This window comes from Microcebus murinus, chromosome 3 (genome assembly GCF_040939455.1).
Source record: "Microcebus murinus isolate Inina chromosome 3, M.murinus_Inina_mat1.0, whole genome shotgun sequence".
In the NCBI taxonomy this organism is placed as follows: Eukaryota; Metazoa; Chordata; class Mammalia; order Primates; family Cheirogaleidae; genus Microcebus; species Microcebus murinus.
Genome location: NC_134106.1, coordinates 51,810,880 through 51,838,871, shown reverse-complemented (window position 1 = coordinate 51,838,871; position 27,992 = coordinate 51,810,880). Strand labels below are relative to the sequence as shown.

The window sequence follows — 27,992 nt, the reverse complement described above, 5'->3', positions numbered from 1 at the left end:
AAAGAAAGGAGGAAAGCTCTTAGACCTTCAGAGGAACTGGCTGATTTAGCTGAAGGCATATTTGCTTGCTTTATGCAGTCATCTTGATCTTCATCTAAGCTGCTCAGAGCATTCAACTGGTTTACAATTTCTGTAAACAGAAGCCAGTCGAGACAAATGTAAGGTAAGGTCATTTAATTAAAGAGCAGTAGAAGCATGCTGTTACTCAAAAAGACAAAGAGAGAGGATGTTTGGTTAATCAAGAGAATACATTCAGAGGATGTTATTTTGATGAACTATCACAGATGTATTTAGCTGAATGTTATGCTGTACTCATATTTTAAAGTAGAGAGCATTTTATTGTTAAAATTTATAATAGTAACATAAAAACTATGTTAAAAACAAAAAAACAAAGATATTAAACAACCCAAGAGGTTGACACTGGCTTTCAAGAACCACATTTTATATTTGAACTTTAAACACATACATTAAAAAAAGAATAAAAAATATCCTCTGATACTGCAGAAAATATTTATCATGTGTCTTATACTAAATTTAAACTAAGGCTTTTAAGAATATAACTGCATGAATCACGTATATAATAAGCATTTGTGCATGTTCTAAAATTTTAAAAATCAGGACTAAAACAAGAAAAGCAGGCATTAACTACTATTTTCTACTACTGTTTGCTATGGAATCTGTTCTTTTAAAGGCCACTCTAAGCATTTGCTTTAGAAAGTCATATACTTTGGCCAAGAAAAGACAAAACAAAAAAGACAAAGACAGACAAAAAAAATTTAAGATACAGAATTAATTCTGTGTATGAACTGAATTTTTTTTACATGAGTCACATATATTTGGACAATTCTGAATATGTGAAATTATCATTCACTAGGTGAAAATTAGACAACTTGGAAAAAATTAGTAAGAGTCTATTAGGATAATATAGTTAATCCCTGATGTTTCCAATGTTACAACCTAGGAATAACTCAGGTATAAGGATAAGTCAAATAGATCCAAATCACTCAGTGGGAGAGAAAGAAAATGGTTGAAAGTAAAAAACAGTTATAAATTTGACATTAAAAGTACTGTTCTTGAACAGTGCAAATCTAAGTATACATGCTAAATTTTATTTGAATTAAATGATAGAATTTATGTTTATAATATGGCTGCCTTTATCTATACATCAGTTGAATAAATATTTATTAATCAGCCTATACCAAGCACTACGCTTGGGACACAAGGATCACAAAAAGACATGGTATTGTACTTGTATAATTTACATGTTATAAAGACACTAATTAATATTGAAACAGACTTAATAAATGCTTTCAGGCAAATCTTCATTATATTGCACTTCACAGATATTGTGTTTTTGACAAATTGAATGTTTCTGGTGACTCTGTGTTGAGCAACCTATTAGCACCATTTTTCTAGCAGCATGTGCTCACTTCATGTCTCTGTCACATTTTATAATTATTGCAGTATTTCAAACTTTATTTATATTTTATCTGTTATGGTGATCTCTGATAAGTGACCCTTAATGTTAATAACTGCTTTGGAGTGCCACAATCATGTCCATGAGATGGTGAACTTAAATGTGTGCATTCTGACTGCTCTACCCACCAGCTGCTTCCCCATCTCTCACCTTCTCCTTAGGTGTCCTTATTCCCAGAGACACAACAATATGGAAATTAAGTCAACTTGTAACCCTACAATGGCCTCTAAGTGTTCTAGTGAAAGGAAGAGTGGCATATCTCTCACTTTAAAGGAAAAGTTAGAAATGATTAAGCTTTTTTTTCGGATAATTCTATGCCTTTTATTCAGTTATTTCAGAAAATATATGATCATCTGTTTCAAAATGTACATTTAAAAAAATCCATATAAAACTGTAGTTTGTTTTTAAAACCAGACAGAAAACAGTGGAAAAATGATTTTGAAAAAAAAAGTTCACCAAAAGTAAAAAGATACCCCTCTCCTCCCAACCCTTTTATATGATGGCATAAATATGGCAAATTTCCTTGAGTTCCTTGTTGCAATTTGGTCCATAACATGAACAGGCTAAAGTAGAAAAACACAGAGACAATCATTCCACATTTGCATTATGAGTTGCTCAGGGCACCACCAGCCTCAGCTTATCCTTCAGATGTTTATTAAACAGAGAAACTGAAATATGAGGTTTACAGTCTCCTCACATACACACTCAAGGAAACGGTGGTTCTCACTATCACAGCCAGATCCTATCAGGTGAGCAGGGCTATCCACCTGTGGCTGTGTGAGGAAGGCATGTTGACAGCAGAGACAGGCTGATAGCTAGGCCTCTTGTGCCAAATAGTTAGCCAAGTTGTGAATGCAGAGGAAGAGTCCTTGAAGGCAACTAAAAGTGCTACCCCAGTGAACACACGAATGATAAGAAAGGGCCTTATTGCTGATGTGGAGAAAGTTTTAGTGGTCTGGACAGATCAAACCAGCCACAACATTCCCTTAAACCAAAGCCTAATCCAGAGAAAGGCCCTAACTCTCTTCAATTCTATGAAGACTGAGAGAGGTGAGGAAGCTGGTAGAAGAAAAGTCTGTAGGAGAAAAGTCTGAAACTAGCAGAGAGATTGGTTCTTGAAGTTTAAGGAAAGAAGCTGTCTTCCTAATATTAAAGTGCAAGGCGAAGCAGCAAGCGCTGATGTGGAAGTCACAGCAAGTGATCTGGAAGATCTAGCTAAGATCGTGGATGAAGGTGGCTGTACTCAACAACAGATTTTCCATGTAGACAAAACAGCCTGCTATTGGAAGAAGATGTCACGTAGGACTTTCATAGCCAGAGAAGTCAACGCCTGGCTTCGAAGATTCAGAGGACAGGCTGACTCTTGTTAGGTGTTAGTGTAACTGATGACTTTAAGTTGAAGTTGATGTTCATTTACCATTCTGAGAATCCCAGGGCCGTTAAGAATTACGCTAAATCTACTCTGCCTATGCTCTATAAATGCAACAAAAAGCCCATGACAGCACACCTCTTTACATCATAGCTTACTGAACATTTTAAGCTCGCTGTTGAGAACTACTGTTCAGGAAAAAAAGATTCCATTCAAAATATTACTGCTCATTGACGATACACCTCATCACCCAAAAGCTCTGGTGGGGACAGACAAGGAGATGAGTGTTGTTTCTGCAGCTCATGGATCAAGGAGTAATTTTTACTTTCAAGTCTTATTATTTAAGAAATACATTCGGGTAAGATTTAGCTGCCATAGATAGTGATTCCTCTGATGGATCTGAGAAAAGTAAATTTAAAGCCTCTGGAAAGGATTCACCATTCTAGATGCCACTAAAGCATTTGAGATTCATGGGGAGAAGGTCAAAATATCCACATTAACAGGCGTGTGACCAAAAAGTTGACTCCAACCCTCATGGCTGACTTTCAGGGGCTCAAGACTTCGGTGGAGGAAATAACTACAGATGTTGTGGAAATAGCAAGAGAACTAGAATTAGAAGAGGAGCCTGAAGGTGTGACTCAATTGCTGCAATCTCATGATAAAACTTGAATGGATGAGGAGTTGCTTCTTATAGATGAGCAAAGAAGGTGATTTCTTGAGACAGAATCTACTTCTGGTGAAGATGTTATGAACACTGTTGAAATGACAGCAAAGGAATCAAAATATTATATCAACTTATTTGATAGAGTAGTGGGCAGGGTTTGAGAAGCTTGACTTCAGTTTTGAAAGAAGCTCACTGTGGGTAAAATTCTATCAAACAGCATCACACACTACAGAGAAATCTTTCATGCAAGGGGGAGTCAATGAGGCCAACTTTACTATTGTCTTATTTTTAGAAATTACTAGAGCCACCCAATCTTCAGCAGAAACCACCCTGATCAGTCAGTAGCTGTCAACGTTGAGGCAAAAAGACAATGATTTGCAAACAGCAAAAAGACAATGATTTGCTAAAAGCACAAATGATCGTTTCCATTTTTTAGCAATAAAGCAATTTTAAATTAAGGTATATACAATTTTTTTAGATATAATGCTATTATTGCACACTTAATAGACTATAGTATAGTGTAAAAATACCCTTTATATTCACAGGGAAGCCAAAAAATTTGTGACTCACTTTATTGCAATATTCACTTTATCGTGGTGATTTGGAACTAAACCTGCAGTATATCTCTGAGCTAGCAGGTACAGCCTGGCTATATAGTTGATCCTTGAACAACATAGGTTTGAACTGTGTGGGTCCACTTATACGTGGATTTTATTCAACCAAATGTGGATGGAGGCCAGGCGCGGTGGCTCACACCTGTAATCCTAGCACTCTGGGAGGCTGAGGCAGGCGGATTGCTCGAGGTCAGGAGTTCAAGACCAGCCTGAGCAAGAGCAAGACCCCATCTCTACTATAAATAGAAAGAAATTAATTGGCCAACATATATATATATATATGTATATATATATATATACACACACACATATATATATATATAAAATTAGCCGGGCATGGTGGTGCATGCCTGTAGTCCCAGCTACTTGGGAGGCTGAGGCAGGAGGATTTATTGAGTCCAGGAGTTTGAGGTTGCTGTGAGCTAGGCTGATGCCACGGCACTCGCTCTAGCCTGGGCAACAAAGTGAGACTCTGTCTTAAAAAAAAAAATGTGGATGGAAAACACAGTAGCTGGGAGATGTGAAACCCACATACACATGGAGGGCCGACTTTTGGTATATATACACATATGTGGGTTCCACAGACCCAACTACAGGACTTGAGTATGTAAGGATTTTGGTATACATGGGAGTCCTGAAACAAATTTCCTGCATATACCATGAGATGACTATAAAGTTATTTGTATTCTTTTTGTACAGTTCATTTATTAAAGACAGAAATCTTTAATGTTAAATTATTTAATCTAAAAAGTTTCTCTTCGGCCGGGCGCGGTGGCTCACGCCTGTAATCCTAGCTCTTGGGAGGCCGAGGCGGGCGGATTGCTCAAGGTCAGGAGTTCAAAACCAGCCTGAGCAAGAGCGAGACCCCGTCTCTACTATAAATAGAAAGAAATTAATTGGCCAACTGATATATATATAAAAAATTAGCCGGGCATGGTGGCTCATGCCTGTAGTCCCAGCTACTCGGGAGGCTGAGGCAGAAGGATCCCTCGAGCCCAGGAGTTTGAGGTTGCTGTGAGCTAGGCTGACGCCACGGCACTCACTCTAGCCTGGGCAACAAAGCGAGACTCTGTCTCAAAAAAAAAAAAATAAAATAAAAAAATAAAAAATAAAAAGTTTCTCTTAAAGCTTAATTGGAATTTGTATCAGTTTGCCCCATTTAATGTTCCTTGTCTTGAAATTTTGCCTGATGTTGATATTTGTAAAACATGCTTTCCTTATTATTTTCTTGGCATATTTATCTCTTTATTTTTAACCTGTGTTATTTTATAATAGATACTTCTTTTATAAACAGCATTTAGTTGTTTTAATTTTATAATACTTGCCCTTTAATAGTTACATTTCTTGAATACTGACATAGTTAACTACACTTACATTACTTTTATTTTTGGATTCTCCTCATTACTTTTTCCCCACTCATCCCCTAAATTTTTCGATTCTCTAATTTTCTTTAAAGATTTTTAAAAAATAATTTATAACTATATATACTATTTTCATTTTGCAATAGTATTCTCTATAATAAATAAAGTAAATAAACCAGATAAATGAATGAGCCTGTATTTCTCTACTTACATTAAAAATAAAACATAACTTATTCACTCTCCTTTTGTAAGATGAGAAATATAATATGATTCTCTTCTTCCCTTTATTTAAACCCTTCTCTCTAACCCCTCTCCTGGCTATTATTATATTTATTTTAATAATATTTTATTGGTTCTTTTAATAATAAATGCTGACCTTTGTATTACATTTCATAATTGTGTCAGCAATAAATTATACAATAATTTTTAAAATGCCATGTCTTTGCCATCTTTGAGTTTTTTTCAATCTTGCATTTTTTATTATTTGGCCAACTGGAGTGTTTCCAGAAGGATAAGTGGGTATCCATCCCCTACTACAACCAGTCACCTTCTACCTTGCCTTAGTTTGCTCAAGACAAAATATCTTAGACTGAGTAATCTATAAACAACTGAAATTTATTGTACACAGTTATGGAAGCTGGGAAGTCTAAGATCAAGGAGCTAGCAGGTGTAATGTTTGGTGAGGGCGTGGTCCTCAAAGATGGCACCTTCTATGTGTCTTCTTATGGTAGAATAGCAAAGAAAAGGGACAAACTGTCTCCTGCAAGCCCTTTCAGAAGGGCACTAATCTCATGTATGAAGGCAGAGCTCTCATGAACTAATTGCCTTCCCAAGGCTCCACCTCTTAATATCATCACCTTGGGGATTACATTCCAACATATGAATTTTGGAAGGACATAAACATTCAGACTATAGGATACCTATCCTTCAAAATTTAATTCTGTTGTCACATTGTCTGAGAAGCCTTTCATGCCCACTCTCTCTTAAGCTTGTTCATTCTATGATACTACTGTACCATATATGAATGCAGGCATTTTCTACAGCATGAGTTTTTATATTCCAGTGGGATATTATTAATAACTTGATCTTTTGAATAGACAATGTGGTTTATTCTCTGTGGATGACTTTCGGTTAAAACTAAATCACAATTTGACACTAGTCCTTTAGGTAAGAATTTTATTAATAAAAACCACACATTTGTAGCTGTTTTGAGCAGTACTGTGCTGTTTTGATCACAGTGATAGGAGAAAAGATGATAATATGTTACAAATTTTGTGCTGGTATTGAAATAAAAAGGACCTCATTTTTTGACCAAAATACATATATAATGAACACATTCAAAATAATCAGATTTTATAGCTAAACCTTTAAGCATACATATATACCTTGTTTTCAAAATATCCTGCAGGAGCAGTAGCTTTCTTTCAGTTAGTTTAAAATTTTCTGGCACAAGAAATTGTTTTGATGTAACTTGTGATGATTCAAGGTTTCTTTGGAGTGTTATTAATTATTTAGATATGTTTTCTCTATTTTATAAAATTCTCTCAAGATAGAGTCTCATAATCATTTTTTCATCCCTAGCTTCTAGCACATTATCCGGAACATATCGTGAATTTAATATATGTTAACTGAAAGGCCACAGTGAATGATGAAGCTTCATTCTCTCCAGTTTATTATCTTGTTTCATTTAACATTTATACTACCTCATACAGGATAGAGTGGTTGCATTTTTATGGTTGCAGAATATGTTCTGGAGTACACATATAATTCAAAGCTCAATAATTCAAGACTACTTTTCCAAAAGTAATGAGTGTGAAATGTATGTGTTGAGGAAGCAGGGGTAGGTGGGGACAGCAGGTTGACTAGATTTATGTTCTAAATTGATAAATCCACAATCATTCTAGCATATTTTTGTTTTGAAGTTATAGTTTTTTTTTCTCAGCATTTTTTATTATAGTTGCAGAGTGTGGTAACCTAAATTAATGGTACAGCATATTATGGCAGTTGTTTGGCTTCTTTAGTTGCATTTTTTAGCACATGTAAATTTCATTCCAAAGTTATTAACTTTCAGAAATATTTTTTTAGCAACAGCACTACCACTTTAAAAATGTTTGAGTGAAGTAGTTTTAGGATAATAAAAAGTATATTGAAATTTAACATTAATGTTAAAATAATAACTAAAGAGTAAACAAATTGCATGTATTTTATAAACATTGTACAAATAAAGTAGGCTGGGTATTTTTATTTGTCAGCAACAGTGGCACTAACTTAAACACAGCTTATATTCACTCATTCTGCCAACTTTGAAATTGTTATTGACGCTATTTTTATGGAGGAAGGAATCATTTGAAATTGTTCCTATTATATCCTCATGTTGCAATATAAATGCATAAAATGCAATTTCATTATAGTGGTAAAAATTATATTGGATATATTATTTTCTCAGCTAAGCTCAAAACTTCTTGAGGGGAACAGATTGTTAATTATTAATTCAGTGTACCTCTTAGGTTGATACCTTAAAGTTATGCATTTAGTTAGTAATTTCTTATGGAAAGCTGCTATTAAATCAACAGAAATTGACAAAACATATTTCTACAATTTACCGTCTTTGCTAGGATGTTAAATTCATGATACCTGTACTTGGATTTATCGAAAATCTCCATACTGTTCTGTCTGAGACAGAATCCCTGCTCACAAGAAACATATTTCAGGACTGGATGTAAGGCAGGAACCTTTTATTGATGTTGCATGTATAGATACATTCTACAGAAGTGCAGCACCAGCGAATGGACAGGAATTTCTGAATCACAGTTGGGAAAAAAATCTATCAAGAGTGACAGACCTTGAAGTTGGAGAAGTAAGGCCTTTTAATGGAAAGTTCACTACAGCCAGTAGTAGGAATTATGAAACTGTATGGTTGCAAAACAATCAGTGTCTTCATCTATATGGCAACTTCACAATACATCTTTGGAATTGATATTGAGTTTCTGAATATATGCCAACAGGAAGGAAAAAAAAAAACTCTTGCATAAATGACAAGGTCCTATTGAATACACTGTAGAAAAATCAAGTTCAGCTGAAGCAGTTTACAGCAAGCATTATTGGGGAAACTCAGACATTATGAGACACCTGCTAGTGTTATGCTTGTTGCAAAGATAACAAAGGAGTCGGTCTACTTAGGCTCAGCCAGACATTCAGACTCACATGACCTATTAGGACAAACTTAGCATTAGAAGCATATTGGACAGGAAACACAGCATGCCAGTGGGACATTACTTTTTCACTAGAGTCCTCGCAGCAATCCAGGTGCTATTCTTTGTTCCCCATCGCCAACAACAATTTGGGTACAAAGAAACAAGATCTACATAGTTAGGAGCAGGGATTGCCTTGACTTAAAATCACTATGCAGCATAAGAGCTGATATCTTATGTAACCGTTTCATGGGTATAACTTATGTAACAGTGCCTGTGAGGGACATGCACAGTTACAAGAATCTCCATATTCAGAGAAGCTCAAAGCTATGGCCTTCTGCTAGGTTTATAGTTCATTCAGAATTCTTCTATCCAAATGCAATTTATCAATTGGGTATCATTTTTCCCATAAGTAGTGTTGCCTGGTGTTTGTTAGATTAACTTTAGATTAGATTAACTTTATCTAATCTTTTCCCCATAGTTTAAAGTTAATTTGGGAGAAAGAAGAGAGAGTGACATATTGGCTACCTTCAGAGAACAAAATCTAACAGCACAGATGGTAGCAGAGGAGATACCAGTTACAGATTTGAGGAGCTAGAGTTGATGATGGTATGACTCAGCCCACTGAGATTAAATGTCATATTTGCTAGGACAATGAATGGTGATAAGTAGGCCTCCCACTTTTTATTAGAAGGTTCCTTAAAATAAACATGAGCCTATGGTCAGAGAATAGAAACATTAATTTGCTTCTGGTTTTGACCTCACTATCTACCCTCTAGTACCTAGGATGCTCATGAACAAAATCATAGGATTGTTGTGGTTTCAATAAAATAAAATAAAATAAAATAAAATAAAATAAAATAAAATAAAATAAAATAAAATAAAATAAAATAAATGGCCCCCTATTTTGGAGATCTACTTAAAGGATGAAAATTTCTGAAAAACTGTATCTATTATTTAGTCATTAAGGAAGGTTGGGAAATAGGGGAAAAGCAGAGAGGTAGGGAAATTCTGACCCCTTGAATTAAAAAGTTTACAAGGTACCACAGCTACTTCCTTTTTAAAGGAGCTTAGGACCAGAGGATGAGAGCCTAAAGACGGCAGGAATATTTTTTACAGTATTAAGAACTCAAATGTGTCAACTCAGAGAACAGTAGAAGTAGCAGAAGGCACAGATTACAATGCAACTTACTCTCTGTGTCACTCTTAAACCCTAACGCTGCTTTATTTATACTTAGGACAACTGAATTTTATTTAGCTTCTCCCACCCCTAAGACTCTGGGAGAATTCTAATGATATTGAGAATCCACCTTACAGAGCTGGGATAGAAGTGAGAGCTCTATAGAAATTAGAAGGCTTCCAATATTTAGAGGATGAGCCAATTAATATTCTAAGTACCAAAATGAGTTCTCTGGGGATTTATCCTAGGAATTCAAGGTTAGTTTAAGCATATTAATAAAATAAAGGAGAAAAATCACATAAGCATCTCAAGAGATGCAGAAAGCATTTGAAAAAAATCAGTAACAGGTTTCTCAGCAAAGTAAATTTAACAAAAGGAAATTCTTCATTGTGATGAAGGGCATCTATGAAAAGCTACAGCTAACATCATCCTTAATGGTGAAACACTGAACACTTTCCCACTAGGATTGAAACAAGACATGGATATTTGCTCTCATCTTTTTTTATTCAACATTATACTTGAGGTCATGGCAAAGTTACAGGATATAAGATCAATACAGAGAAATCTACTTTATTTTTATATATGAACAAAAAATATTTGGAAAATAAACAAAATAATTCCATTTATAATAGAGGTAAAACGACAGAAAAAAAAAGAAAGAAAAAGAAAAAGAAAAGAAAACCAGACTACTTAGATATAAATTTAAGAAAAGATGTGAAAAACCTCTAAGATAAAAGTGAAACATGTTACCAAGGAATTAAAGAAGACTATAATAAATGGAGAGATAATCTGTATTCATAGATTAAAGAACTCAATATTATTAAGATGTCACTTCCCTCCAAAACAGTCTATAAATCAACTCATTGCCAGTCATAATCTTAGCAGGCTTGATTAAAAAATATAAATTGAAAAGCTGATTCTAAAATATATTTGGGGATGCAAAGCAACCAAAAGAATCTTGAAAAAGAGCAGAATTATGATACTATTACTACCTGACATCAAGATTTACTATAAAGCTATAATAATCAAGATAGTATAATACTGGTGTAGGACAGACAAATAGATCAACAGAACCAAATAGAGTCCTGAAAGAGACCCAGATTTATTTGGTCCGTTAATGTTCGACAACTTTGCCAGTCAAATTCAGTGGGGAAAAGAAACTCTTTTAAATAAGTGATTATGGAACAAATGGATGTCCACATGGAAAAACATGAACCTTAACCCCTACCTCTCAATATACACAAACATTAATTCAAGGTAGTTCACAGACATAAATACAAAAGCTAAACTGTAAAGCTTCTGAAAAAAAAAACCAAAAACATAGGATGATATGTTTGTGACCTGAGAATAGCCAGAGGGTTCTTACACAGGACACAGAAAGTACTACACATGAAAGAAAAATCTGATAAATTAAACTTCATCAAAATTAAAAACTTATACTCATCAAAATATATCACTAAGAAAATGTATGAGCAAGTTATAGATTAGAAGAACATAGTTACAAAGTTTATGTCTGACAGTAGTCTTGTTTCCAGAATAGATTTTTTTTTTAAATGTCCTACAACTCAATAAATATCCTACAACTCAACAAGACAAACATTATTTTGTTCAAATGGACAAATGTTTGAACATATGCTTCACAAAGAAAGCCAGTAAGTACATGAAAAAGACTGGCCAGTAAGTACATGAAAAAGACATCACTTGGCATCAGGGAAATGCAAATTAAAATAACAAGGAGATACAAGTCCATACGCAATAGAACAGTAAAAATTTAAAAGACTGGCAATACTAAATGTTGGCAAGGACATGGACCAACTGAAACTCTCATCTGTTGTTGATAGAGTGTATAATGGTACAATCACTTGGGGAGTTTCTTATAACACCAAACATATACCTATCCTCTAATCCAGCAATTCCACTCCTTGGTATTTATCCCCCCAAAACAATATGTCTACAATAAGACTTGCACAAAGATGTTCATAGCAATTTTATTCATAATATTTGAATTTTAATTCCCAAACTGGAAACATGTCAGATGTATACTAACAGGAGAATGGCTAGACAAACTGTAGTAAGATCATGAATGGAATACTACTCAATAATAAAAATTAACTACTGATATGCACTATGACATAGAAGTGTCTCAAAACATGACGCTGAGTGAAAAGGGCCTTACATAAAAGAGTATATATGATTTTATTTATGTGACATTTTAAAAAAGGGAAAACTAATCATATGTGAAAAACATTAGAATAATGATAGCCTGTGGGGCTGGGGATTGAATGAAAGAAGTGAGAGAACTCTGGGGGATGATGCAAACATTCTGCATCTTGGGTCACACAGGTGTATACATTTGTCAAAATTCACTGAATTGTAAAATTTAAGATTTGTGCCTTTTATGTGTGTGCATAAGTAAAATACTGGAAGGTAACAACTGAAAATTGTGGTAAATATGTTAGATTAGTAAGAAAATGAATGATTTCTAACTTTCTGATTTATTGATCTACTGTGTGTTATAGCTAGTCTGCAAAGACTGTTCCCTAATCAACTGTGCCTCCCAATATTTGTGCTCTTTTGTAGTCCCTTCCCTTACTTGCTGGCTGTGTAAATCACTATTAACCAATACAGAGTAGTGAAAGTGACTGTGTAACTTTTAAATCTAAGTTATAAAATGCCTTATAGCTTATTTTCGGGCCTTTTATAATGCATACTCTGGGGAAAACCAACTGCCATGTAAAAAGTCCAACTACCTTAGACTGCTATGCTGAGAGGAACCCCAAATTGGCCATGTGGACAGGTCAGTTGGAGAGGGGTAGCTAGCTCCCACTTGTTCTAGCCTTTCCAGCTGAAATACCAAACATGTGATTGAAGAAGCTATTTTGGACATTTGGTTCTGTCAGGCTTTCAAATGACTTCAGCTCCAGCTCCCATAAAACTGCAGTGAACTACCCAGCTGAGTCTAGTCAGCCCACAGAACTGTGAGAAATAATAAGTTGTTGTTTTAAGCCACCAAATTTTGGGATGGTGGCTTAAACTATAGCATTTCTATAGATAAATGAAACATTATAGATAGATACATGCATACATACATGGTCATATAAATACACAGATACACAAAATGTACCATTTCTATAATTAAAAAATAAATTTTATATTTTTCTGCCTTTATAAACATGATGCCAAATATTATGACTCTCATTCATTTAATTTATTCACTTACAACATAAAGTACCAGATATGTGCTAAAAACTGCTAGAGCTACAAAATGAACATGACATAGATGCACAGCTATTGACTTCCATTATTTTATATGTAAGTGTGTGAAGGGAATGTCTGGGGTCATGAAGGTAGACATGACCACAAGGCAATTGGAAATTCAAGTCTAGCACTCATACTATTTGAGAATTATCATCATTTTTATGTGTGCTTGAGTCAAGAGAATAGAGGAATTCTTCCAGGAAGAGAGATTTGGGAGGGGGAAAGAATGGGAACTACAATGGGATCCTAGGCAGAGAGAAGAGTGATTATTAAGAGACAGACCATGACAGAGCTATCAAAGAGACAGGAGGAGAATAAGGAGATACTAGTATCCTGGAAGAGGCAGAAGGAATTTTAAGAAGGGTATGGTTAGTTATGTTTATTCCCACAGAAGTCAAATAGGATAAGAACTAAAAAGTATCCAGTACAATTGCCAATTAGAATATATACATTAGTTACCAGTCTGAGCATGAATGAGACCCCGTCTCTACAAAAAATAGAAAAATTAACAGAGCATGATGGCACATGCCTGTAGTCCCAGCTACTCGGAAGGCTGAGGCAGTAGGATCTCGTGAGCCCAGGAGTTTGAGGTTGCAGTGAGCTATGATGATGTCACTGCACTCTAGCCCAGGTGACAGAGCAAGATCCTGTCTCAAAAAAAAGAATATACACTGGTGACCTTGGAGTGGTTTCAATAAATGTGCAGTCAGCAACAGGGATGGATAAACATGAGGATAAAAACAGATGGTAGTAAGTTGAAGGTAGATAAGAAATTATAGATTATTATGTTTTCTTATATAAGATTAAGAGGGACTGCCAACTGGTGGTTGAGGGAATTTTCGTTTTTAATTTGGGAGCAACTTTATCATATTAATAAGCCACTGGGAAGAAACAATTGGAGAGAGAGTTGTTAAAGATGCAGAGAGAGCAAATACTCAGTGTCTACTTTCCTGCCTGAAGCACCTCATCTCTTTCCGATTATGATCTGCTACGGTATTGAAACTCACATTAAAACTGTGATGTATCCATAAATCAAATATTTCTGGGCATAAACATGTGAGAAAAATGACATCTTTTCGACCTTGATCTCTGCCAGGAAGTTGAAGTGTTACTATTTTAGTATAAAATAGAAGGACCTGTATAGAATCTTCTTTTTTTTTTAGAGAAGAATGAGCATGCCACAAGATTTTCAGTTATGTTCTAGCTTCGGGAAGTTTATTTTTTTCATTTAACTCAACTACAGACTTACTTAAAAGGAAAAAGCTACCTACTCTTTATGCCACCACCCCATCCCTATTTTTTTCTTCAATGTGATAATCTCTAGTGGTCAATTTCGATCTTCTTTTGCCTTCCTAACAGTAAAAAAAGAGTCTCAAATTACTTGACCCTTTGCTTCGATTGCCTGCCCCTAATTTAGTTTCTCTTCTTATTCTCACCGATGTGAAGCAAGTCCAAAATGACACACTGTGGCAATAAATGTTCTTCACTGTAAGTGTATTGCTCAATTTGAGTGGTAGTGTGTTAGAAATTTGATTGCAATATTATATAGTATTGTTACCATTTTCCAAATGTGTAAATTTTTGGTGAAACAAGGCTTTATTAAGTAGTAAAATATTATATAAATATATGAGGTTGGGGAATTTTTTTTGGTCAGAGTAGTATATTACTGGGAAAGCTTCCTATTGAAAAAAGGAATCCAGGAATAAATTTTTGTTATAAATCTTCTTTTAAGTTAATTTTTTCTGATTATAAATCATATTGATTGTAGAAAATGTGGGAGAAACAGAAAAGTACTTTCATTGAAGGAGAAATAAATAACAAAATTATGTATTTTAGGCTACAGACCTACATAGCAACTGCCAACTGAAGTATTTGCACATATCATAGACCACCCCAAACTAAATATCCCTCATTGCAGTAGTAGAACGACTCTCCACACAATCACCCAACACATAAACATGGCACTTACGCTAGATTCCTTTCCCTATGCCCTGTGTCAAATTAACCATCAAATCTAAATTTATTCTTTAATTAAGAAATATACATTGAGTGCCTTCTGTCATAGAGTAATGATATTTGTCTTGCTTCCTATCCCACTTTTTTCAAATGCTGCCACCATGTTGCTGCTGGAATGATGTTTCTAAAATATACATTTGATCTTTGAATGGACTCCCATAGCTCTCAAAGTAAAGTTCACATTCTTTAGCTTGGTCACAATAACTTCTACGGATATTGCCAGCTTCATCTCATGCCATTTCCTATCTCTGGCATCTTAAACCCCTTTAACTCCCCTCTGGCATCTTTTAACATGTTAAAATATGGATATTAATAATATCCTTAGGCTATGAGAATTAATTCATAATGTATGCAAATGCCTTTGCACTGCTTAATATTAGCTGGTATTATTAATATTTTAATATTTTTTATTTTCAAAGTTAAAAATAAACCATTCACAAATTTTTAACAATACACAACTAGCAATGAAAAAAAAGTCATGAGACTGGTAATCATTTAACATTGATCCTCCACTCCATTATACTTTTCTTAAAAATTACAAAGTTACAATGACTAGTAGTGAGAGGTAAAGGATCTAATTTATCAGTAAATTCTACCTACTGAGAAATTTGTTACGTTACCTTCAGTCTCAATAGGATTTAAAACTATTGGAGAATAAAATGGAAGCAGATACTTTATGAAGTCTGACTATTCAACTTCTATTGCTGCGTTGACTCTTTCATAAAAGATTTCTCTATAACATGCGATGCTATTTGATAGCATTTTACTCACAGTGAGCTTCTTTCAAAACTGGAGTCAAGCTTCTCAAACCCTGCCCACTACTCTATCAAATAAGTTGATATAATATTTTGATTCCTTTGCTGTCATTTCAACAGTGTTCATAACATCTTCACCAGAAGTAGATTCTGTCTCAAGAAATCACCTTCTTTGCTCATCTATAAGAAGCAACTCCTCATCCATTCAAGTTTTATCATGAGATTGCAGCAATTGAGTCACACCTTCAGGCTCCTCTTCTAATTCTAGTTCTCTTGCTATTTCCACAACATCTGTAGTTATTTCCTCCACCGAAGTCTTGAGCCCCTGAAAGTCAGCCATGAGGGTTGGAGTCAACTTTTTGGTCACACGCCTGTTAATGTGGATATTTTGACCTTCTCCCCATGAATCTCAAATGCTTTAGTGGCATCTAGAATGGTGAATCCTTTCCAGAGGCTTTAAATTTACTTTTCTCAGATCCATCAGAGGAATCACTATCTATGGCAGCTAAATCTTACCCGAATGTATTTTTTTTTTTTTTTTTTTTTGAGACAGAGTCTCGCTTTGTTGCCCAGGCTAGTGTGAGTGCCGTGGCGTCAGCCTAGCTCACAGCAACCTCAAACTCCTGGGCTCCAGCGATCCTTCTGTCTCAGCCTCCCGAGTAGCTGGGACTACAGGCATGCGCCACCATGCCCGGCTAATTTTTTATATGTATATCAGTTGGCCAATTAGTTTCTTTCTATTTATAGTAGAGACGGGGTCTCGCTCTTGCTCAGGCTGGTTTTGAACTCCTGACCTTGAGCAATCCGCCCGCCTCGGCCTCCCAGAGAGCTAGGATTACAGGCGTGAGCCACCGCGCCCGGCCTATTTCTTAAATAATAAGACTTGAAAGTAAAAATTACTCCTTGATCCATGAGCTGCAGAAACAACACTCATCTCCTTGTCTGTCCCCACCAGAGCTTTTGGGTGATGAGGTGTATCGTCAATGAGCAGTAATATTTTGAATGGAATCTTTTTTTCCTGAACAGTAGTTCTCAACAGCGAGCTTAAAATGTTCAGTAAGCTATGATGTAAAGAGGTGTGCTGTCATGGGCTTTTTGTTGCATTTATAGAGCATAGGCAGAGTAGATTTAGCGTAATTCTTAACGGCCCTGGGATTCTCAGAATGGTAAATGAACATCAACTTCAACTTAAAGTCATCAGTTACACTAACACCTAACAAGAGTCAGCCTGTCCTCTGAATCTTCGAAGCCAGGCGTTGACTTCTCTGGCTATGAAAGTCCTACGTGACATCTTCTTCCAATAGCAGGCTGTTTTGTCTACATGGAAAATCTGTTGTTGAGTACAGCCACCTTCATCCACGATCTTAGCTAGATCTTCCAGATCACTTGCTGTGACTTCCACATCAGCGCTTGTTGCTTCGCCTTGCACTTTAATATTAGGAAGACAGCTTCTTTCCTTAAACTTCAAGAACCAACCTCTCTGCTAGTTTCAGACTTTTCTCCTACAGACTTTTCTTCTACCAGCTTCCTCACCTCTCTCAGTCTTCATAGAATTGAAGAGAGTTAGGGCCTTTCTCTGGATTAGGCTTTGGTTTAAGGGAATGTTGTGGCTGGTTTGATCTGTCCAGACCACTAAAACTTTCTCCACATCAGCAATAAGGCCCTTTCTTATCATTCGTGTGTTCACTGGGGTAGCACTTTTAGTTGCCCTCAAGGACTCTTCCTCTGCATTCACAACTTGGCTAACTATTTGGCACAAGAGGCCTAGCTATCAGCCTGTCTCTGCTGTCAACATGCTTTCCTCACTAAGCTTAATCATTTTTTTTTTTTTTTTGAGACAGAGTCTCGCTTGTTGACCAGGCTAGAGTGAGTGCCATGGCGTCAGCCTAGCTCACAGCAACCTCAAACTCCTGGCCTCAAGCAATCCTTCTGCCTCAGCCTCCCGAGTAGCTGGGACTACAGGCATGCACCACCATGCCCGGCTTAGCTTAATCATTTTTAACTTTTCCTTTAAAGTGAGAGATATGCCACTCTTCCTTTCACTAGAACACTTAGAGGCCACTGTAGGGTTATGAATTGACTTAATTTCAATATTGTTGTGTTTTAGGGAATAAGGAGGCCCAAGGAGAGGAAGAGACTCAAGAAACAGAAGCAGCTGGTCTGTGGAACAGTCAGAACACACTCAACATTGATCAACATAGGTGTGGCTTGTGGTTTTCCCCAATAATTACAATAGTAACATTAAAGATCACTGATAACAGATCACCATAACAGATATAGTAATAATGAAAAAGTCTGAAGTATTACAGAAATTACCAAAACATGGCACAGAGACACCAAGTAAACATATGCTATTGGAAAAATGGTGCTGATAGACTTGCTCGACACAGGGCTACCACAAACCTTCAATTTGTAAAAAACACAATATCTGCAAAGGGATGATAAAGCAAAGTGCAATAAAAGAAGCTTGCATATAAGTGATAGGTTTAGTCTAGTGCTGAATCCAACAAATAGCATATACATGTAAAAAGGTATTTATGGAAAATTTCCAAAATTACACCATATATATAGATTTCAAAGAAACCACAATAAATTTTTTTTATGTAACTTAAACATTTGTAATACAATAAAATTTTTTTAAAAATTGAAATTCAAGAGACTTTTGAATTTTATTAGAATGAAATTAATCTAGAAGGAAACAAACTAGAAATAAATAAACAAAGCACATGGGAAAACAAACTCTACTAAACACTCTTGGGGTCAAATAAGAAATCAAAACTGCAATCATAAATTAGAAAACAATTTATAAAATTTACACAGGACAATACATCTATGTTTGCACATAAGTCTGAGCAGTTCTTTTTTTTTTTTTTTTTTTTTTTTTGAGACAGAGTCTCACTTTGTTGCCCAGGCTAGAGTGAGTGCTGTGGCGTCAGCCTGGCTCACAGCAACCTCAATCTCCGGGGCTCAGCGATCCTACTGCCTCAGCCTCCCGAGTAGCTGGGACTACAGGCATGCGCCACCATGCCCGGCTAATTTTTTGTATATATATTTTTAGTTGGTCAATTAATTTATTTCTATTTTTGGTAGAGACGGGGTCTCGCTCAGGTTGGTTTCGAACTCCTGACCTTGAGCAAACCGCCCGCCTCGGCTTCCCAAAGTGCTAGGATTACAGGCGTGAGCCACCATGCCCGGCTATCTGAGCAGTTCTTTATGACAGTTTTCTAGGAGTGTAGCAGAAGTGAAGTTCATTAGAGTTGAGGAAGTCAAAGAAATTTTTGACTAAGGAGTTAGAGTAATCCATTTGGTCAATGTAAATCCCTGACATAACAGCAAGGGTTGGGGCAGAGCCAAGAGATGAGTGGCAAAATGCCCAGTGAATTTGGAAAAATCACTAAGAGGTAAATAGATGATAGCAGTCAGGGGAAATCAATCCAGAAATTAGAGCAATAAGTTATATGTAAATAGTGCTGCTTTTCATTATAATTCCTTAAATGTGATAGTCAATAAATATGTACTTTTGTTAAATTATCAGTTAACAAAAAGAAGTTCAAACACTTAACATCTTAGTAGTTTGCTCAACCCAGCTAGAAGAGATAGCTGCATGGAAGCTTCTAGACACAAGGATATATAAGATATATAAACATTTAAAACATAGCATGTGCATATAATTCATGTAGATAAATGAACATAAAATAGGAGAAGCTAGGTAGTACATGTCCTTATTTTGTCCTATCATCCTTTTAAGGCAGATCTTTACTTATACCAATTTCACACTTTGACAAAAGATGTATGACCATATTTAGATTGCTTTATACTGTAGTTCAAAAAGTTTTATGCTTTTTTGATCAACCTGGTACTTGATTTTAAACTACTAAAATCTGTTATTATAATCAGCATGCAAAGTTTTCAGAGAACTAACTGGCATATTTTATTAGAAAGGCTCAAAGGAAAATAATTTTATTAGTGGAATTGTTTTTTCCTGGCAAATGAGAACGAGTTTTTGAACTCTTCAAAGAAATAATAAACTTTCAGTTTAATGCTAATAAAACCAACCTGTAATTTTTGCTGCTTTTTCCTCTTGGTTCACTCGATTCTCATCATCATCTTCATTATCTTCTTCAAAGTCATCTAAATTGCCAATGTCGGCCTGCTTCATACTCATCAAACTAGCCAAACTTTGCATGTCCTCGTCTCTACATCAATGATTCAAAATATAATACAGTTTATTAAATGACGTTGTTTGAAAACGATCACTGCTCAAGAGAATAATATTAATATATTCCTTTCTATAAGATATGTCAATAAGTCTTTTTAAACAGTTGTACAAGAATGCTGAAAAATCTAAATACTCATTCATTAATTTTAAATGGCATGTTTAATTAGTAAAATCAAATAAGATTAAAAACTAACTGGTTACGAGTTAGTTCAATTCTGCACTGAAGATGTAAGATTTATGAGAGATAAAAGCTTTCTTCATGGAATTAAGGTATTGTTTCCTAAGGATGAAGTCTGGAAACAAAAACTTGTTTTACAAAACAGTAAGACAGTTCATAAATCAGGTGAAATCTAGACTTTAAAATATTCAAACTGCTAAGAGGAATTAGAATAGAAATTTTTAATATGAAGTCCATAAACCCTTTTGGGTTTGTGAGTAGGAGGGAAAGAAAGTGGTAGACCTCTGTAAATCATATTTAAATCTTGGTTAAATGTACATTTTTTTTCCAAGAGGGCCATAATCTCCCAACAGTTAAGGAACTACTGTAGTAGAAAAGGCGCCTTAAAAACAAAGTCTAAGGCCGGGCGTGGTGGCTCACACCTGTAATCCTAGCACTTTGGGAGGCCGAGGCAGGCGGTTTGCTCAAGGTCAGGAGTTCGAAACCAGCCTGAGTGAGACCCCGTCTCTACCAAAAATAGAAATAAATTAATTGACCAGCTAAAAATATATATACAAAAAATTAGCCAGGCATGGTGACACATGCCTGTAGTCCCAGCTACTCGGGAGGCTGAGGCAGTAGGATCGCTGAGCCCCGGAGACTGAGGTTGCTGTGAGCCAGGCTGACGCCACCTGGCACTCACTCTAGCCTGGGCAACAAAGTGAGACTCTGTCTCAAAAAAAAAAACCAAAAAAAACACAAAGTCTAGTCTTTTAAAGAATTAAAAGACAAAAAATGAGCTTGACTGATTTTTAATATTTTTAATATTCACTTATCTTCTAAATATGGTAAGATTTTACAGATTAAACTTGTTTTTGAAATTCTTTGCATTTTATTTCATAAAAGCTTAGAGTTAACAAAATCATTTACCCCTTTTAAAATAAGTTTAGTGACACAAAGTCTGCATGAACCAAAAAAAGCTGTATTACCTTACATGAATGCCTTATAAATTGCTCACTTACCAATGGGAAATAATTTCAAAATGTATCATTCTTAAAATTGTAATCAGCTTAATTTTACTACGTAATTTTCTCATATTTTAACCATTAACATTTTTCTTTAGGATAGGTAACAAGGCAAAGGAGGAGGTAGAGAGGAAGTTTAGGATGTTCTGAGAAAATCCCTATTCAATTGAGACATTTGGTTTGGTTGAATTTCCTCTCACCCAGACTCCTATGAATGGTGCTGATTCACTTATAGCTTCTGCTCAGTGGAAGAAAGTCCATCCTCCAAGGATATTCTTTGAATTTGTTTTTTCTCTTCTTTCTGTGATTCCTTTCCTTTCATTTGGCTTACACTTCAGGGTAAGGTCTTTATTTTTAAATTCTCGGTAGTTAAGTCTACAACTTAAGGTCCTGAGATGAAAGACTAAGATGCTTCCATTCTGTACTGTCTCCCAACCACACTCACAACCTTATTTCCCAGAGAGGAGGCTTACTGTTATCTACCAAGTCATTTGCTGCCATTTAGATGAGTGCCAAACATCTCATTTTGACTGACACACAGAATCCAGTCTAATCAGTCAAGTAGACATGGCCAATTATAGTAACTACATTCCACTACATCAAATATGTTCAGAACTGTTATTCAGATTGGACTGAAATGTTCATAACTGCCTTCTTCCCTTCATCTTTTAAGTCTAGGCCTAGAATTTCCATTTCTCCTGTCCCTTCGTCTTTCACTCCACTTAGGTACTAACCCTTTCAAATACTCATAATATGTACCTCCCCTTGACTTATTAGTATGCAATAACCACACTAATGGTTATTAGTTATTTTTTTCTCCCTGCTCTAGGTATGTTCACCTCATTTTACCCAGTTAGAATTTTACTCTTTTAAGAGACTAGAATTGAATTTAGAAATCTTTGTGCAATGCTTATTCAGTGCTTAAGAAGTGATTTTCGAAAAGGACAATGATTATAGTAAATTGCTTATCTAACTGTACTTTCCTGTATAATTTTTGGAAGGCTGAGCCAAGGAATATGAACTGACAAAAGTTCCCTTAGTTCTTTCACTCTCTTATCCTAAAATTTTCATTTTGAGTTCCTCTCATGTCTCAGATGCATCAAATAGCTCTACAAATTAAAGTGTCTATACTTCAGACTACTATACTGAAGACACTGAAATATAAAACAAACATTATAATATCATTCAATATATAATTTAAAATTTGAAAACATATGTGATCACTTTTATATTATTGTTCATTCTCTGAAGTCAAAAGAGACTATGAACAACAAGGAGTTCATTTATTCGGCCTCTGAAACAAAGAATGGCAAGAATGCCTGGTATGCTGTAAGATGCTCAACTGTTGCTAGTCTACTGATTCAAAAGCTATTTACCTATGATATTTTGAAACACAATGTGAAGCAGCTTGTTTGACAAAAGAAACTTACGTGGCTTTTCCTTCCCTAAGGAAAATGCAAGATAATGAAAACTGGAGAGTGGCAGATATAACTTTTTTAGATAATGGCTTGAATTTTAACTTGACGTCAGTCTGAGTTGGCATAGGACTTGCATACTGTTTCATATTGATGCTGCTAGTAGCAAGAGCTTTCCTTCGACCAGAAGGGGATTCCTGGAAGATAAAAAATAATTATGTAATTTGGAATTATTTTATAACCAAATATTTAAAAATACTATTTAAATAATACAAATAACAATTGAAAATTTCCTTCTCCCACAAATTCCTATAACACAATAATTAAATAAAATTGCCATAAAATTATATCACAGCTTTTATACTGTTTTTTTTTTTAAAGACACAGGGTCTCAATCTGTTGCCCATGCTGGAGTGCACTGGCACAATCTAGCTCACTGCACCATCCTTGAACTCCTGGGCTCAAGCAATTCACCCACCTCAGCCTCCTAAGAAGCTAGGACAAGCTACAGGTACATGCCATCATGGCTAATTTTTATTTTTATAAAAACGGGGTCTCACTATGTTACCCAGGCTAGACTTGAACTTCCAGCCCCAAGCTATCCTCCTGCCTTGGCCTTCCAAAGCGCCAGGATTGCAGACATGAGCCACTATGCCTAGCCCCAATTTTTATGTCTATAACTAAGGCAGACATCAAATTGGAAAGAAGTGGCCCAAGCAGAAATAAGAAAAGACTAGAACAACCAACCCTAAGTACCTCAGGAAAGAAAAAGCAAGGAATGAAAACTAAGACAGAAGGTCTCCAGGGTTATTATGAGAAGAGAATCTAGCACAGGGCTATGCATCAATAAGTGTTCAACAATTGTTTTTTTCTTTGATCAATTTACCATAACCTAATGATTACCATAACCTAATGATATTTCTCCTACTAAACACCTACAAATTTTTTTAGAACTCCTTGCCTAGATGGCATTCTACTTCTTGTTTTGCTTACAATATCTGGATTCTATGTATCTTGTAATTTGAAACTTATTTCTGACGATAAATAAGACAATCTCTGACTAAGTATTCTATTGGAAGGGGAAAATTTTAGATGTAGGATAAGTATAAAGTAAATCAGAAATCATGCACCATTATTTCTTGGGGTTTGCTGATCTGGGAGTTAAGATCAAAATTTAAAACTAAATTTCCAAGCTGTGTGACCTTTAGCAAGTCAGGAAACTTGAGCCTCAGAAACCTTCCCTATAAAATAAGAAAGCTAAATGGAAATTCACCCAAATTCTAAAATTATGTTCAATAAAATTGCTCAGTTTTCTAATCAAGGCAGAAAAACCTACCATTAATACCTTTGAGTTATTATTTAATAAATCATTATTTGTCCTATAAGTGACAAATTTGCCCAAAATAACGACACACTAATTTAATCAAAACATTAAAACAGCCCTTTTCAAAAACTTGACATTTCTGCCCAGCAGAACAAGTAAAAATGTAATGTGGCATCCCTAAAGAATACCTTGTTTTAAAATATGGTCTTATCTGTCAGATTATGCACAGCAATATTATACAGAACTATTAGTGCATGTAGATACCTTATGAATGAATTTCAAAAATGCATCAAACACTTGAGAAGGATTTAAGCCCTCTCAGAAGAAATACTTAAGAATATGCAAATACCCTCAACTGAATCAAGTTGAACAGATGTGACTATCCCAAACAATACAAATGTTGTTTCCCTGGTCGCTACTGTCAATCAAAGAATAAGATTAAGGTCCAAGGTTTTGACAATGTGCAAAATGAAAAAGTACGATCAGGGAGTATCAATTTATTACACTGATACAAACAATAATCTCTTATTGTACCTTTAGAATAGCTAACAACTTCTACATATGATATAGGATTTAAAGCCTCTATTTTGAAAGCATGACATACTATCTGTCACATATTATTTTCAGTTTTTGTTAAACAAATATGTTCCACAAAGTATGACATTGATCCCTTAATGTAATTATTTAATTTTATAACCAAATAATCAAACTATAAAAATTAAGATAACTTAGAAATGAGCATATCAAAAACTCAGTTTAAAGATGGTTTCCGCAAAATCTTGAGTTTTTGATAATATTCTTCATTTTCATAATAAAAATTATGTAGAAAAGTTTTTCTGCTGAACTCAGTTTTATGGCAAAAAGGATGTTTTAAGCTGTGGTAAATCAATGTCTTTGAAACAATAGGTAATAAAAGCTACTAAATTCTAAACATAATTAGCTATATCACTTAATTAAGCAATTAGTTGCTCAGCGACAATGAAATAGCCCTTTGTGAGGTCTGGGCAGGTGAGCAGAATAGAGTTCTCTTGAGTATACAACATCCATTCCCAATATTATAATAACACAGGACCTCACTAGAGTCTGTGTCCTTAATAAAATGGCTTACTACCAGGAGAAGGAATCTGAATACTGTTTCTAGCAATTCTTCACCTAGTTCAGATATTGCTTTCTCCTTAAAATTAGCTATCTACAGAAAATACATTTTAAGAAGACCAGTTATGAGAAAAATATGGGGATCTTTCACAGCCCTAACCCCAGCTCCATGAATTTTCACACTTTATAATCAAGTCTAAATCTTTACTCACTCAAGATGGTTATCATTGCTATTATCAGTTCTATAAAGAGGAATGAAATAATTGCACTGCCAAATGAACATTTTTTTTGTGTGTGTGTGTGCATGTTATAGTACTTCTTTAAAGGACTTGGGGTCAGCCAGGCAGAGAAAGTTTAGAGAATTACTGTTATTGTTGCTAGGGTCCTGATGCTACTTCGGATCACATGTAGGAATAAGAGAAAAAATAGTATGAGGAACTCCTAGAAAATGGAAGTCTGATGACAAGAGTCAATAAAAAGTGAGTGTTTACACATATGTAAGTCTAAATGTCTGTCTGTAGGCCTATGTTTACACTGCTATCTGTTTATACGTGTATCTGGCAACATTTTGGGAATTAGTTCAAAATCCCTAAAGCAGAGGTTCTTAAACTTTAGTGTTTAGTAAAAAACAAAAACAAACAAAACCAGGAGAGCTTGTTTAAAATGCAGAGCCTGGATCCCACCCCTGGAGATCTTAGATTATTAATAGTAGACCCTAAACATTTGTACCCCCATAATATGCTGAAATTAAAAAGAAAAAAAAACTAAAATAAATAAATAAATAAAAATAGTAGACCTAAAGATGCACCCAGAATCTGCTGATTTCTAAAAAGTAACATTCCCATCTCCACTCATGCACACCACTACTATCAGGTGATTCTGATCCAGTTACTTTAAAATCACATTTTCACAAATATTTCCCCTAATGAAGTTCTTACATAAAATTATTTTAATTTAAAAATTTCACTCTAATTTTTCATAACTATTTTCATTGTTATAAAAGACTTAGCCTATATATTTCTATTTCTTTGAAATCCAGCCTATTGTAATTGGAATTGGACAAACCTGGATTAGAATGTGGCACCAGCACTTACTCACTGGTTACTATTTGGCAGATTTTTTTCATGTATCTAAGCTCCAGTTTCACACAAGTGGCAAATATTTTTAAAAGTTGGCAAATATTTTAAAAAGTTGGGCAATAAAAGTGTTGACAAGAATGTGGAACAATACAAACTCTCTTACACTGCTGGAGACAGTTTTAATTGATACAGCCACTTTGAAAAACAATTTGACATTACCTTATAAGGTTGAATACATGCAAACCTTATGACTCAGTAGTTCCCATCCTAGAAATATGTCCTTAAGAAATTCTTGCAGTAACATATTGAAATACCTAGTAGAGTATTTAGCACTTGAATTATCAGGCCCCTTACAAGACACTAAAAATTAAACTTACTGCATCATCATTGGATTCTTTAAAAATTATGAAATACATCATACATACTGAAGTAGAAAACATTAAATATTAATGAATAAGAAAATGAACATCCTATACTCATCACCCAGCTTAAGAAATACACTACCAGTGCCTTAAAAGCTGCATGTCCCCTCTCAGATTGCATCCCTCTCATTTCTTCCTCCAGAGGTAACCAGTGAGTTTTGGATTATTCCTTCCCTTTATTTTTTGAAAATATATCACCAACTATGTATGCATACCTGAAGACTATATTGCTGATGAATGGATAAACAAAATGTGGTATATGCATACAATGAAATATTTTCAGCCTTAAAAAATAGGGAAATTCTGACATACGCAACATGGTTGAACCTTAAAGACATGCTCAGTAAAATAAGCCAAACACAAAGGGCAAATATTGTAAGATTCTACCTATATAACAAACAGCCAAATAGAAAGTAAAATACAGGTTACTAGGCACTGAGAGAATGGGGAGTTATTGTTTAATGGTTACAGACAGTTTCTGCTTGAGATGATGAAAAAGTTCTGGAAACAGTGGTGATGGTTATGAAACATTATGGATGTACTTAATACTTAATGATTTATACACCCAAAAATGTTTAAAATTGTAAATTTTATATGTATTTTACTATAATAAAAAAGTGAAAAGGCCATATTGTTTTTAAACTTTATATAATAACATCACCATTTTTGTGACCTATTTCTTATGTTCAACATCATGTCTTGATATTCATCTATTCTGATTGTGTATAGCTGCGATTCATTAAATTTTATTGTTCCTAATATTTCATTACATGAATTTCTACAATTTACCTATCCATTTTATTGTTGATGGACATGTGGGTTGTTTGTGTTTACTTATTTATTTGTAATTTAAAAAGCTGCTATATTTTTATACCTATATCCTGGTACACATGTGCAATAATTTATTTAGGACATATTTCTAGGATAATAGTCAGATCATAGGATATATACATGTTCAGCTCTACAGAAAATGTCAAATTGTATTCCAAAGTGGCTGTATTAATTCGTACTCCCTAAGAGTTTCTACTTTCCACATTCTTACTAACTCTTGATATTTTCTATCTTTTTCATTTTTGCCAATCCGAGATTATTAAATATCTCATTACAGTCTTAATTGCATTTCCTTGATGACTAATGAAACTGATTTCCTCTTCTGTGAAATCTTTTGTACATTTTTCTACTGTGTTGCTCATCTTTTGATTACTGGTTCATATTAATTATATTAAACATAATCCAATGTTACTTATACATGTTGCAAATATCTTCTTCCAGTTTTTGGCTTGTATTTTCACTGACTATGCAATCTTTTAAATGAATCAAATTTCTTAATTTATTGTAAATTCAACTGTTTCCTTTATGATTTGTGCCTTT

General features: G+C 34.8%; 1 protein-coding gene across 14 annotated transcripts in view; it reads right to left on the bottom strand.

Annotated features, from left to right (window-relative positions):
• The window catches only part of EHBP1 (EH domain binding protein 1), a 351,096-nt gene that overhangs the window by 167,439 nt on the left and 155,665 nt on the right, over positions 1 to 27,992 (bottom strand). For 7 of the 14 annotated variants that reach the window (XM_012764882.2, XM_012764889.2, XM_012764886.2 and 4 more), the window contains 3 exons: positions 22,717 to 22,898; positions 19,942 to 20,081; positions 26 to 130 (listed from right to left, as the gene is read on the bottom strand). In XM_012764882.2, coding sequence (XP_012620336.1) covers positions 26 to 130; positions 19,942 to 20,081; positions 22,717 to 22,898 — 427 coding nt within the window. The remainder of the gene's footprint in view (positions 1 to 25; positions 131 to 19,941; positions 20,082 to 22,716; positions 22,899 to 27,992) is intronic. The other 7 variants (XM_012764888.2, XM_012764892.2, XM_076000826.1 and 4 more) reach the window with 1 other exon arrangement.